The following is a 15,000-nucleotide window of genomic DNA, read 5'->3' as shown; positions in this document are numbered from 1 at the left end:
ACGCTTTGCAGCGACAGCTCGAAGATATGTGCGTTTATCTGTGTTAAGGAGCAAAATATTGTATACTTTTTGCTATTGCTGTCGTGTGTTGGGTATCTCAGTCTGTGTGAAGCTTATAGAGCATCAGACAACAGAAGCAACATTTTAGTTCCAGAATTTTCCCCTATATGTACCTTCACTTTAATACTTTTTACAGTGACCACATTTTTCTATGGTTATGTTTCATAAGTGATGGCCTAGAGGTAACGCGTCCGCCTAGGAAGCGAGAGAATCTGAGCGCGCTGGTTCGAATCACGGTTCAGCCGCCGATATTTTCTCCCCCTCCACTAGACCTTGAGTGGTGGTCTGGACGCTAGTCATTCGGATGAGACGATAAACCGAGGTCCCGTGTGCAGCATGCACTTAGCGCACGTAAAAGAACCCACGGCAACAAAAGGGTTGTTCCTGGCAAAATTCTGTAGAAAAATCCACATCGATAGGAAAAACAAATAAAACTGCATGCAGGAAAAAAAAAATGGGTGGCGCTGTAGTGTAGCGACGCGCTCTCCCTGGGGAGAGCAGCCCGAATTTCACACAGAGAAATCTGATGTGATAAAAAGAAATACAATACAATACAATACAATACAATACAATTAGCAAGGGTAGGCTCCCAAAACCTGAACAGCGTGTTGGGTTTATGGCGGAGATATGGCATTTGTTCTTCTTCTGGGTGGTTGTTTTTTTGTTTTTTTTTTCACATCAGTTTCTATATCATATCTATATGATATCATATCACATCATATCTATACCCCGTCTCGCCAGCTCCGTTCTTCCTCTGATACTCGACTTCTCAGGATACCTCACGTCAGAAGTAAGACCTATGGACAAAGATCGTTTTCTTTTCAATCGCCAAAGACGTGGAACAAGCTCCCTGATAACCTCCGTCATTCTGATTCCCTCGCATCTTTTAAATCTCGTCTCAAAACTCACCTTTTCCCTCAGCAATAAGTTCAATTTAGGTCCACAACTACATGCATGTATATGAATGTGTATTGTGTGTGCGTGTCTTTATGTAAGTTTGTGCCTGCCTATGTGTGCGTATGTGTTAGGGTAGCTGTTAGATACACATGTATGTTAAAATGTATGTATGCAGTATGTGTGTGTGCGTGCGTGCGTGCGTGTGTGTGTGCGCGTGCGTGCGTGCGTGTGTGTGTGTGTGTGTGTGTGTGTGGTCACATTTTGGTGTGTGTATGTAACATAGATATAATGTTTTATGTTATCAAAAGCGTTTTTGTAAAGCACCTAGAGCAGATTTCTGGATAGTGTGCTATATAAGTATCCATTATTATTATTATTATTATCAGTTTCAGTTTCAGTAGCTCAAGGAGGCGTCACTGCGTTCGGACAAATCCATATACGCTACACCACATCTGCCAGGCAGATGCCTGACCAGCAGCGTAACCCAACGCGCTTAGTCAGGCCTTGAGAGAAAAAAAAAATGTGGTGTAGTGTATAAGGATCATTCCACGCACTTTGACACCTCCTTGAAACTGAAATCGAAGCTGTCATCTGGTGCTCTTGCTCTGACTGTTCTGTGACATCTCTTGAAACTGAATCTGAAACAATCATTCAGTGTGACATCTCTTGAAACTGAATCTGAAACAATCATTCAGTGTTCTTGGCCAGGTTGATGTTTTGATCACACACACACACACACACACACACACACACACACACACATGCACACGCGCACGCGTGCGCACACACACACACACACACACACACACACACACACACACACACACACGCAGAGGCAGAAACAGAGCAAATATGAAGAGGCACAGGCAGAGAAAGGGGCGGGGGGGGGTGAGAATGGGAACAAGTTCACACACACACACACACACACACACACACACACACACACACAGAGGCAGAGCAGACATGCAAAGGCACAGACAGAGAGAGGGAGCAGAGAGTGAGAGAATGAATGAATGAATGAATCTTTATTTTCCAACGGTGAATATATTAGCACTTTGGCCGACTAACACATCTGCCGTTGAGAGAGAGAGAGCTTCACAAGATAAACTCACCACGTTTTGCACGATTTCCACGTGTGCAAGGCCGAATATCGGTTTTCATCCACACACACACACACACACACACACACACACACACACACTGTGATAGCTTCACAGGTGAATTCAGCACGTTTCGCACGATTTCCAGGTGTGCAATGACTACTGTACTTGAGAGAGAGAGAGAGAGGGAGGATGGGGGAGTTCTGAAGAGGAAGTATGGGCTCAGAGAGAGAGAGAGATTCACCAAAACTAAACTCACCACGTTTTGCACGATTTCCAAGGCGCAAGGAACAATTTTGTTGGAGAGAGAGGTGTATACATCCATAACAGCAGGCACTTTGTCATAAACAGTTGTACATATTCTCGGACTATCGAACGTTGGACCAATGCCACGTCGGACAGAAAGAAGAGAAAAATGTGTGAGACTGATGATGACACACGGGTCTATTGCCCTGTCGGACCATTGCTACGTCGAGCCATCGCCACGACAGACTTGAAAACGTCGGAAAGTGAAACGGGCGAAAACGAACTGAAAAAAGGTGAGAGGGATAGACAGGTAAGAAGACAGACAGTGGTGCTCGGCAGTTCCCGTCTGCATGTATGCAGATGCATGAAACATACCAGTTAATGAATTTCAGTAACTTCCGGGGCCAATTTTTGAATGATTTCCTCTGTATCTTTTGAAAATCTGTGTGCAAGCTCATGGAAAACGTTAAATAATGAATTTCAGTAACTTCCGGGGCCAAGTTTTGAATGATTTCCTCTGTATCTTTTGAAAATCTTTGTGCAAGCTCATGGAAAACGTTAACTCTCTCCATACGAACGGCGAAAGAGACGGCGTTAACAGCGTTTCTCCCCAATTACCACCATCAAAATATTACAAGCGGAAGGCTCTTACACTGAAGAGGTGAATGTTGACAAAGAATACCACAATTCTGACGACGGAAGCTAAAGGTTGGATCATTGAGACACCCACTGGACATCCGAGGGGTCTGTGTAGAGTAGAAGAGAGGACAAGCCGTACTGAGTGAGTTATAATGAATTTCAGTAACTTCCGGGGCCAATTTTTGAATGATTTCCTCTATCTTTTGAAAATCTGTGTGCAAGCTCATATGAGGAAAACGTTAAAAGCACCTTTGGCTGTAAGCTGCGTACCTTGTCCCATTTAGGAGTGATAAGTAGTTAGTTGTTCAGTCTGTTATGAAAAAGAGAGTCTGTGAAAGGTTTTAGACATTCATTAAAACAGAGTGCTAAATGAAGGATTATTTTTTTTCAGTTCATCTTTCTTCTTTATGACCCACACAAAACCTCTGAGGGTTCTGGATTAGCGTGACTTTGTAGGCAGCATTCTCTTCCCCAATTGTTTTTCCATTTTGTTTCGCAGTGAATCCCCAACCGGACTGGTCTTTGGTGACTGAGCCATCTGTGTATATGATGATGTCCTCTTCTTTACTGTTTTCTTCTATGAGTAGCTTGACTTCCGCATCAGTTTTTCCCTCTGGCCATTCCCGACAGTGTCTTCCTAGAGTGGGTGAAATGGCTGTGTTGAATAGATGGTTGAGGTTTTTCCCATTCTTTTGTTTCTTTCAGGTCTTGTAGTCGGCATACTAGCTGGATTGTGTCTTCTGCTTGCCCCATCCATGATCTTCCTCGTCCAAGACGGCTGCCTTTTGGTTCTTTGACTGCGTCATGCAGTGTGTTTTGAGGGTTTTCTAATGCTTTGAAGTAGGTCTTAACCTGTTCTAACTTGTTTCTGGCCTGCACTGAAGGAAGGTCAAGCAGGTATCGCATGGTTTCTGTGGGCGTGTCTTTTGTTGTTCCAAGGATCAGCCTCATAGCTTCATTTTGAACTCTTTCTAATTTTAGGAGGTTGCTTTGAGATGGTGTTGTTAGCCCAAGTCCGTAGTCGATCACACTGAGGACGAGTGATTGATATAGCAGGAAGGGGTGGCGTTGTTCAATACCTTTGGTTGCCATTGCTTTTAAGACTGAAAGGCCCTTTTTGCATTTGAGAACAGTATTTTCCGTATGTTTTCTGAAGGTCAGCATCCTGTCGAAGTGTATTCCTAGGTAGTGTAGGCATTCAGTTTTCTTGATCTGAATCCCGTCAAATGACACAGGTGGTGGTGATTTACTCGCGGTTCTGTTGTTGAGGGTGCACAGCAACGTTTGGGCTTTCACTGGATTGATGGAAGATCCTGTGTCTTTGCACCATTGAGCAATGTTGTTTAGTTGTTTCTGGACGGCTTTAGTTCTTTCCTGAGCTTTTTTCGAAGTTTTGAAGACCAGGCTATCATCCGCAAGAGTAAGCACCCGAGCTATTCCATTGTTTAAGTCTGCAAGGCCCTTCGTGTAGACATTGCAGAGGACATGAGAGAGCGGAGACCCTTGTGGCAGTCCCATGGATAGTTTAGACGGTGCAGACATCCAATCTCTGAGGCGTAGGACGACGGTTCTTTCCTGAAGCGCTGCTGCTATCCATCTTATCAGTGTCAAACTTACTCCATACCTTAGTAGCAGCTCCATGAGGTGCGCAAACTGGACTTTATTGTAGGCATCTTCAAGGTCGATTGCTACTGCTAGTGTTTCTTCTTTTCTTTGAAATCCTTCATACACCTCATATGCAAAAGCAGCTGCATTTTCCCATGTGGACTTCTGTTCTGTAACCTTGATTTGAAGGGAGAATGTGGCTGTGTTCAAGATCCCTTGCAAGTTTCCTGGCTATCATGCATTCCATGAGCTTTCCAGCAATGTTTTGCATGGTTAGGATCCGGTAGCCGCTTACCTGACGATGGTCCTTTCCTGGTTTTGGTATGGGTTTTAAGAAGCTGTGTGTCCAGTCCTCCGGGACATGTCCATTGTGGAAACTGTTTTGAAATAGATTGAAAAGTTTGCTTCTGTCTTCTTCCGATAGCTCCTTGATGTCCGAGCAGCGAACTTTGTCTGGGCCAGGAGCCGATTCTTTCTTGCATTTAGTTATTGCTTCGTTTAGATCATTTATTGTCAAGTCATCAACGGGTCCAGTCTGCATAAGGGTTTGGTTTTACTCCTCAATACGAAGGACCCAGGAATCGTGAAGGATTAAGTTCAGTTTGGTTGATCTTTGTGCTGAAGTATTTTCAGCATGATGTGTTTTTTTAACACATCTAAAAGGCTTCAAGTGGCAGTGGATCGATGTTTGAGTTGTAAAGAGGTGTGTGTGTGTGTGTGTGTGTGTGTGACGCGCGCACTGTTGCGTGGTTCTGCGTTGAACAACGTTGCGTTACACTACATTGTGATGCGTTTAGATTGTAGAGTGCTTTATAGGTTAATGTCTGTTAAACGACGTGCGCAGTAGCCGAGTGGTTAAAGCGTTGCACTTTCAATTTGAGGGTCACGGGTTCGAATCTCGGTAAGACACCTGGTGGGTAAAGGGTGGAGATTTTTTTCCGATCTCCCAGGTTAACAATTGTGCGCACCTGCTTGTGCCTGAACCCCCTTCGTGTGTATATGCGAGCAGATCAAATACGCACGTTAAAGATCCTGTAATCCACATCAGCGTTCGGTGGGTTGCAGAAACAAGAGCACACCCAGCATGCACACCCCCGAAAACGATGTATGGCTGGGGTAAAAAAACAACAACAAAAAACAAACAAACAAAAAATGGTCTTACACGTAAAAGCCAACTCGTGCACGTTCCAGTTAACGTGGAAGTTGCAGCCCACGAACAACGAAGAAGAAGAAGTCTGTTAAACATATGAACCTCGCATCATAAACGCTGCCCTTCGTCCTCTCCTTGGTAATGAGAATGTGTCCACCAACAAGCACGTCAGAAAATGCGTCACGCGACTGACGCGGTGCCCGAAACGCCTGACGCAGAGGGTAGTGAACGACGCGCCCAAGACCTGTGCTAGGTGGACTCGGCATGGAAGTATACTGTTTTGGTGGTTCTACAGCTGTCTTTTTCTTCTACTACTACTGCTACTACTACTACTACTACTACAACATCTACTTCTTCTTCGTCTTCTTCTTCAACTACTACTATTACTACTGCTACTACTACTCCTTCTTTTTCGTCTTCTTCTACTACTAGTACAACATCTACTACAAATACAACATCTACTTCTCCTTCGTCTTCTTCTACTACTACTACTACTACTACTACTCTTTCTTCGTCTTCTTCTACTACTACTACTGCTGCTGCTACTACTACTACTACTACTACTACTACTTCTTCTTCTTCTTCGTCTTCTACTACTACTACTACTTCTACTGCTGCTGCTGTTGCTACTACTGCTACTTCTTCTCCTTCTTCTACTACTACGACTACTACTACTTCTGCTACTACTACTACTATTTATTATTCTCCTCCTCCTCCTTCTCCTCCTCCTTCTTCTTCTGCTTCTTTTCACAGTGTCAGTCCGGCCCGTCTGATGAATGACGTCGTCCTCTCCAAGTCCTGTCCAGAGCCATGGACCTCGGTGTGCAGTAGTAGGGTTGGTGTCGTCCTCTCCAAGTCCTGTCCAGAGCTATGGACCTCGGTGTGCAGTAGTAGGGTTGGTGTCGTCCTCTCCAAGTCCTGTCCAGAGCCATGGACCTTGGTGTGCAGTAGGGTTGGTGTCGTCCTCTCCAAGTCCTGTCCAGAGCCATGGACCTCGGTGTGCAGTAGTAGGGTTGGTGTCGTCCTCTCCAAGTCCTGTCCAGAGCTATGGAGCTATGGACCTCGGTGTGCAGTAGTAGGGTTGGTGTCGTCCTCTCCAAGTCCTGTCCAGAGCCATGGAACTTGGTGTGCAGTAGGGTTGGTGTCGTCCTCTCCAAGTCCTGTCCAGAGCCATGGAACTTGGTGTGCAGTAGTAGGGTTGGTGTCGTCCTCTCCAAGTCCTGTCCAGAGCTATGGACCTCGGTGTGCAGTAGTAGGGTTGGTGTCGTCCTCTCCAAGTCCTGTCCAGAGCCATGGAACTTGGTGTGCAGTAGTAGGGTTGGTGTCGTCCTCTCCAAGTCCTGTCCAGAGCCATGGACCTTGGTGTGCAGTAGTAGGGTTGGTATCGGCCACATGGTTTCTCTGAGCCCCTTCAGGTGGGGACAGGTGATAGGCGTTTCAGGACATATTCTGCGGCTGTAAGATCTCAAGTTCAAGTGAAGAATATTGACTTGCAACTGATGCTTCTGTCAGAAAACCTGCAGGCGATGACCAGAGTCTGACATTGACATTGATATACTTTCATGCCTGTGCTCATCCCTCTGCTCACATTTAGTGTTCGCCCAGTTTGGTGTGGTGACATTATGACCTAACTTGAGTGTAGAGAGGTGAAGCTTACTTGTGCGAATTGGCGTGTATGTATGTGTCCCAACTGTCTTCGTTAGAATGTACGTTCACAATGCAGGTCAGTGATATAACGGGTGTCCCCAAAAAAATGAACCGCTTTTTGACAAGTATTTTCTCAGTGATAGAGAAACCGAATTCTTTGAAGAAAGGGTATCATCAACAAGTCAGCAAAATATCTAAACGTTCGGACGCAAATTATGCGAGTATTGTCAAATTCAAAACAGCATGTAAAAAAAAAAATCCAGTATCAGAGCTGTGCAATGTGACAATACTCGCATAATTTGCGTCCGAACTTATAGATATTTTGCAGACTTGTTGATGATACCCTAGGGTTAGTGTGTGAAAATTTTCAATGAATTCGGTTACTCTATCACTGAGAAAATGCTTGTCAAAAAACGGTTCACTTTTGGGGGGACACCCGATATGCAGGGAGTTGTCTACTGCTTCTGGAAGGAATTTTCAACGCATGACGAGTTAGGTTACGTTCACGTTTTTGCCACAAGTGAATGGCATGACAAACACACCCAAAAACGGTATTTAATGTGGTTGTTTTATTTGTCAGTTTACGTGGACTTTCTACACCAACTGAAAAAAAAACTTGCCATTATTAAATGATGATTTCTGTGATTCAACCATCCTTCTGTCTCTTGTGTGGCTCTTTCGGCATGATCAGTTGCCCAGCTCGTGTTCAGCATGTAGAATCTTTCAGTGCCAGAAACCCATGCGCAAGTATTTGTGCAGCAAACAACTCGTACTCGCCGATGGCTATTGATCGGATTCAAGATCAGAGGCTATGTTTAGGGCATCACACTGCCTGACATAGACTTCGCCTTCCATACCCAGACTCCATTAGTTGTATCGTTCGGATGATTCGCATAGTCTGAAAAGACCTTAAGCTTCCATACTCTGTTTAGAGCAGTCCTGTTGTTCGGCTGTATTTTGTTACATACCCTTTACCTTCCATACACAGTTTACAACAGTCATATCATTTGCGTGTATCATATGACATAACCTTTTACTTCCTGTTTAGAGCAGTTTAGCTTCCATAGCCGTTTTAGAGCAGTCTTGTTGTTCGGGTGTATCATCATGTGACATTGCATTTACCGTCCATACACATTTACACCAGTCTTACCGTTCGGGTGTATCATGTGACATTGCATTTACCGTCCATACACATTTACACCAGTCTTACCGTTCGGGTGTATCATGTGACCTTAAACTTGCATACCCGGTCTAAAGCAGTCCTATTGTTCGGGTGTATAATGTGACATAACCTTTACCTTCAATACCCAGTTTTCAGCAGTCCTGTCGTCCCGGTGTATTGTGTGACAAAACCCTTAACTCACTCAGTACGGCCAGTCCTCTCTTCTCCTCTACACAGACCCCTCGGATGTCCAGTGGGTGTCTCAATGACCCAACCTTTAGCTTCCGTCGTCAGAATTGTGGTATTCTTTGTCAACATTCACCTCTTCAGTGTAAGAGCCTTCCGCTTGTAATATTTGGATGGTGGTAATTGGGGTGAAACGCTGTTAACGTCGTCTCTTTCGCCGTTCGTATGGAGAGAGTTAACTTCCATTCTTAATAGTCATACCCAGTTCTCAACAGTACTATCGTTCGGGTACGGGTGTATTATGTGACATAACATCAAACTTCCATGCCCAGTTGTCAACAGTCCTATCGTCCGGGAACATCCCACTGTGTGGGACATAGCCTTTAGCTTCCGAACCCAGTTGTCAACAGTCTTATCGTGAGGGAACATCGCAATGTATGACATAGCCTTTAGCTTCCATGCCAGTTATCAACAGTCCATATCATTAGGGTACATCGCGCGCAATCTATGACATCGCCTTTTTTTAGGTGATTTTTTTTTTTTTTTTTTTTTTTTTTTTTGGTCGTACGCAGCCTGCAACAGTCCTATTTGTCTTCTGTTTTCACTCCTCCTTCCCTCCTGTCCCGTCCTCATAGCCAAATCCAAACATAGCTCCCTTCCCCAACCCCCTACCCCCGCCAGCTCCCCCCCCCCCCGCACACACACACACACACTCCCCCTCCCCCGCCACACACACCCATCATCCACCCCCTACCTCTCCTCCACCTCACACCCTCCCCCCACACCCCCTTTATTTGCCTTTCCCCTTTCCCCCGAGAGCATAAACAGTGCTCAGACTGAGCCCTGGCCCAAACAGACTGGAGGGCACTCAGTGTGGAGGGGACTGTGGCGGTGTTGACTCAGAGCACAAAGCCTGTCTTATCGTGCTCCGGCGGAAGGGGGGGTGTGTGTGTGTGTCGGGGGGGGGGGAGGGGGGGGGGGGGGGGGGGTGTCGGCTGTCCGTCATCCGATGCTGTCTAACACCATCATGTTGCTTCCGCTTCCGCTTCCACGTGGGTCCAGGGGCATGGCGGAAACAGGGGTGGGGTGTGGACAGTTTTGTTTCGAGAAGAGAGAGAAGGGAACGGAACTTTGTGACGTTCCTCGACGAAGTGTCTCCAAATCATGTTCATGATGTTCTCAAGGCCTGACTTAGTCAAGCGCGTTGGGTTACGCTGCTGGTCAGGCATCTGCTTGGCAGATGTGGTGTAGCGTATATGGATTTGTCCGAACGCAGTGACGCCTCCTTGAGCTACTGATACTGATACTGATACATGTTCATGCATTTTGAAGTTGTTTTGTTTTGTTTTCGAGCTTCTGATTTGTCCATCTCCTCCTTTTCAACATTAAACTGGTTGACTTTGTGTGGGAATATCCTTCCTTCCTTTCATATATGCACACACACACACACACACCACACGCGCGCACGCAAGTATACACACACACGCGCACACATACGTGCACATTCACACACGCACACACACACACACACACACACACACACACACACACACACACTCAATCACACACACACACACACAAACATACACAATCACACACACACACACACACACACACACACACACACACACACACACACACACACACACAGCCTACGCACGTGCTATACCAGGGTACTCTTTTACATTGTTGAGGTGGTGTATTGTGTGGTGTTGATACCGGCAGAACACAAACCTCTTGCGCACATTGATCAATCCTCTGTATAATTTCGCTTTCATTATAATTATCTCAACTGTCCCATATTATTATTATTATCATTATCATTGTCATTAGTAGAAATAGTAGTAGTAGTAGTAGTAGTAGATTTATTATTATTATTATGTACATTTATATAGCGCCCTTTCTCTCTAAGAGCTCAGGGCGCTTTACACGAAAGAAAAATATTACAAGTTATATAAAACATTCATGACCACTCTTTCTAAAAAAAAACCATCCCTCCTTCCACTGACCCCACACCCCCACCCCCACTCACACTCTCCCTTTCCCACTCTACATACATCCAAAGTGAGCTGACATGGGTGGTGTTGGAGAACAAGGAAGCTGAGAGTACTTGTAGATAGGTTTTAAAAAGATGAGTTTTTAGTGATGAGCGAAAAGCAGAAATAGAATCAGATGCATTATTATTATTATTATTACTATTATCATCATCATCATAATTATTATTATTATTATTATCATTATTGCATTATAATTATTTCAAACTCAAGCTCACCATCTTTGTTTTGCTTTGACTGTTCGTCAGCTTCGACTGGACTGGACTGGACTGGACAGAGGAAGAACGACATCTAATCCTGACCAGAACGCAGAGTACTGCATCGGAAGAGAGATTCTCGTCCACAGAAAAGGACAATCACACTGCCCACCTCTGCTTTCCTGACCATCGGAGATGGTTTGTTAACAGCCTGTGTTCCTTCAGCCAGTGGTCAAACTCCCAACTGTTATCCCCCCACCCCCCCTCCCCTCCTCCCGACACACATACATATAAAAGTCATTCAGTTGGAGAACTGGCTTGGACGTTCACTGACAGAATTGCCTGTTTCTTGGATGTATCCAGCTTGTGTTCTGAATCAGGATGCTGGTGTATAGAGCCCAGGAGTTTGGAGGAAGCCTATCGCATAGAGGTTCGTGAATTAATTACACTGTTGGGACTTAACCTACTTCGCGGATTCGTAAATTAAAAACACCAAAGTGAACTCAAAGACGGAAAAAGAGAAGAGACATCACTTTCCTGGTCTTAACTCTCTCCATACGAACGGCGAAAGAGACGACGTTAACAGCGTTTCACCCCAATTACAATCATCAAAATATTGCAAGAGGAAGGCTCTTATACTGAAGAGGTGAATGTTGACAAAGAATACCACAATTCTGACGACGGAAGCTAAAGGTTGGGTCATTCAGACACCCACTGGACATCCGAGGGGTCTGTGTAGAGGAGAAGAGAGGGCTGGCCGTACTGAGTGAGTTAAATCAGAAGTTGGGCCGGCTTTTTTTTTCTCTCTGTGTGTACATTCACGTGAGTGGCACCGCACGGTACTGTAAGAAGGATAAACGAAAAAAAGACATCCTAAGCATTTACTTTCTTTCTTCTTCTTCTTCTTCTTCTCTCTGCTCACACAGAAATTCGCTTCCTTCAGATTTGTTTTCACAGACCTGACGTAGTTGTGCACAGACTTTACAAACATCACGCCATTTCCTCACCCAGCATCCCCACCCCACTCTTCCACCCCCATTCGCTTCCCGCAGACTTCCCTCCCTTTCCACACAGAGAACTTTTTTTCGGAGAAGCCAAACACGATTCTGTCTTTTTATTTCCAATCCCTGAGAACACTTTGATGGGGAAGACAGCCAGAGATAGCGCCCCGGGGGAGGCAGATTGGAAACCTGGCATGGTTGCTCAAGGGGGTGTGCGTTGTTAAAGAGACACCGACACGAGTTCTGCTGCAGCTCTTCCATCTCCCTCCCACCGTCGGTTGGAGGAGGTTTTTTTTGGAGCAGTGTTGACAGTTGTTCCCCCCCCCCCCCCCTTCCTCACCCTCCACCCTCCTCCTCCCACCTCTAACTCCAGGGCTGGGGGGGAACTCGCTGATTGATTACAGGTGCAAGGCGCCCAGCCAGCCAGCCAGCCAGCCACTGGGGCCATGTCGGCAGGTGTTCACCGGAGCACCTCCCCCTCCCCCGTCCCCTCCCCCACCGCCTCCCCGTCCCCGTTCCCCTCCCAGCGGCCGCTGTGCTCCAAAGTGGGATCGGGCCCCCTGAGGAACGGGTCGGTGTCTCCCTCGGCAGAGTCCCTCCGGTCGTCCTCCCTGCTGCAGATCCCCCCTCCCCCGCCGCCACAGCCGCCGTCATCATCATCACCACCACAACAACACCACCACCAACAACAACAACCCTTCACCTCCTCCTCCTCCTCCTCCATCACCCGCCCGCGCTCCTCCTCCTCGTCCTTGACCTTGCTGCAGAGCTCGTCGCGCTCCGGGCGCAGCCACAGCTCGGCCTCCAACATCCCCCACCTGCCTCCCCCGCCCCGCCCCCTCTCCTCGCCCTCGCTGTCCACGCTGGTCACCGTGCAGCCGTCGCTATCCTCGCCCCAGCTGTCCACGGTGAAGGTGGTGGGGGGCAAGGAGAAGCAGCAGCAGCAGCACCAGCAGCGGGAGAGGGAGCAGGAGGAGCAGCAGCAGATCTTGCGCAAGTACTCGGACCACCACCACAACCGCCTCAGCGTGTCCTCCCCGGGGGCACCCGGCCCTGGCTCCGGCACCGTCACGGGCACGGGCACGGGCACAGGCCCCGGAAGCGCGCTTCGGGTGGACAACAAGGCGAGCAGCAAGAAGAACTCTGCCGGCGGCGTGGTCACCACTCTGGTGGAGAAGGATCAGCAGCTCTTCCTGGCCATGGACCACCAAGGGGCCGACAACCTGGACAGCAACCCCCACGACGCCGCCCGCGTCCAGTTCCTCCACAAGGAGCCGCGAGGAGGAGGGGGAGGAGCGGGGGGTGGAGGAAAAGGGGGAGGAGGGTCGGGGGCCCGGAGGGAGAGGCTGCTCCTGCCCCTGTCGCTGAGGGAGCGGTACCTGGCCTGCGTCATCTGCGTGCTGTTCGTGGCCTGCGTGGCCTTCATCGTCGTGGCCTTCACGCGGGACGCTCACTACAAAGGTGAGTGGTCCTGCTTCCTTGCTTTGGTGTTCCGTGTTTTGTTGTGTTTCGTTTTTTGGGTTGTTTTTTTTTCTCTGTGTTCGGGGGAGGGGGGCTCTATCTTCAATTTTTTTTTCTGTGGGAAAGGTTTGGTGGGGGGGGGGGGGGGGGGGGGGGGGGGGGGGGGTTGCTCTTTCCTCGAATTTTTTCTTGCTTTTTGACTCACTTGTGTAAACAAAGTGAGTCTATGTTTTAACCCGGTGTTCGGTTGTCTGTGTGTGTGTGTGTGTGTGTGTGTGTGTGTCCGTGGTAAACTTTAACATTGACATTTTCTCTGCAAATACTTTGTCAGTTGACACCAAATTTGGCATAAAAATAGGAAAATTTCAGTTCTTTCCAGTCATCTTGTTTAAAACAATATTGCACCTCTGGGATGGGCACCAAAAAAAAAAAAAAAAAAAAAAAAAAGAAGCCTAATTATATGCAAACTGCATTTACTGTTATATTTATATTTTTTGTATTCTCTAAACTTGGCACTTTGACCTCTTATTCTGACACAACAGCAAGAGGAGTTATTATTATCATTTTTTGTTCAAACAGGAACTTCTTTTGCTAAGCGTGGAATTTTTATTTATTTTGCAAACGTTTTGGTGCAGATAGTAAAAAAGGGAAATTACTCTGTAATTAATGCTAGGGGACGTAATTTATCACAAGTGAGTCTTGAAGGCCTTGCCTCTCTTGTTGTTTTTGGGTTTTTTTCTGTGTTCGGGGGAGGGGGGCTCTATCCTCTACTTTTTTTCTGTGGAACAGGTTGGGTTGGGTTTGGGGGGAGGAGGGGGGGTTGCTCTTTCCTCGAATTTTTTCTTGCTTTTTTTTTTTGGGGGGGGGGGGACCTTCCTCTTTTTCCTGTCCTCTTGTGTGTTTCTGCTTTGTTTAAAACGGACTTAAAACTTTTGCCACTCTTTGGCGCCTATCCCTATTTTCACAAGAATCTCCTTTTTGTATTTCTGTGTTTAGCTTTCTTCTTCTTCTGCGTTCACTCGTATGCACACGAGTGGGCTTTTACGTGTATGACCGTTTTTACCCCGCCATGTAGGCAGCCATACTCCGTTTTCGGGGGTGTGCATGTTGGGTATATACTTGTTTCCATAACCCACCGAACGCTGACATGGATTACAGGATCTTTAACGTGCGTATTTGATCTTCTGCTTGCATATACACACGAAGGGGGTTCAGGCACTAGCAGGTCTGCACATATGTTGACCTGGGAGATCGTAAAAATCTCCACCCTTTACCCACCGTGATTCGAACCCGGGACCCTCAGATTGACAGTCCAACGCTTTAACCACTCGGCTATTGCGCCCGTCTGTGTTTAGCTTTAAAATAGCCTATTGGGATCAGCTTCGTTTGCATGTGGAATCAAACCAACTGCAACTATCTCTGCGTTTTGTCTTGGAAGTACGAATTTGATATGTCCCAAGAGTATCTTTTGCCGTCTGAATCAGAATGTTTGCGAGCTTATCATTTATGACGTCAATATCATCAGCATCGATTGCGTCATTAAGTCTGTAATCCTAGCGTCAGACAAATTTTCTAGAAAAGAAGCATTTTCGTGT

The 15,000-nt window shown here is 46.7% G+C and overlaps 1 protein-coding gene across 1 annotated transcript in view; it reads left to right on the top strand.

The window, feature by feature from the left end:
• Window positions 1–15,000, top strand: part of LOC143287128 (neprilysin-1-like) — a 151,195-nt gene that overhangs the window by 9,581 nt on the left and 126,614 nt on the right. Inside the window, exons 2-4 of the mRNA XM_076595073.1 lie at window positions 12,349–12,519; window positions 12,712–12,858; window positions 12,916–13,405. Of these exons, the coding sequence (XP_076451188.1) occupies window positions 12,349–12,519; window positions 12,712–12,858; window positions 12,916–13,405 (808 nt within the window). The remainder of the gene's footprint in view (window positions 1–12,348; window positions 12,520–12,711; window positions 12,859–12,915; window positions 13,406–15,000) is intronic.

The sequence above is a fragment of the Babylonia areolata genome, chromosome 11 (assembly GCF_041734735.1).
Source record: "Babylonia areolata isolate BAREFJ2019XMU chromosome 11, ASM4173473v1, whole genome shotgun sequence".
In the NCBI taxonomy this organism is placed as follows: Eukaryota; Metazoa; Mollusca; class Gastropoda; order Neogastropoda; family Buccinidae; genus Babylonia; species Babylonia areolata.
Note: the sequence above shows the minus strand (reverse complement) of the source record. Positions and strands in the feature narration are given on the sequence as shown.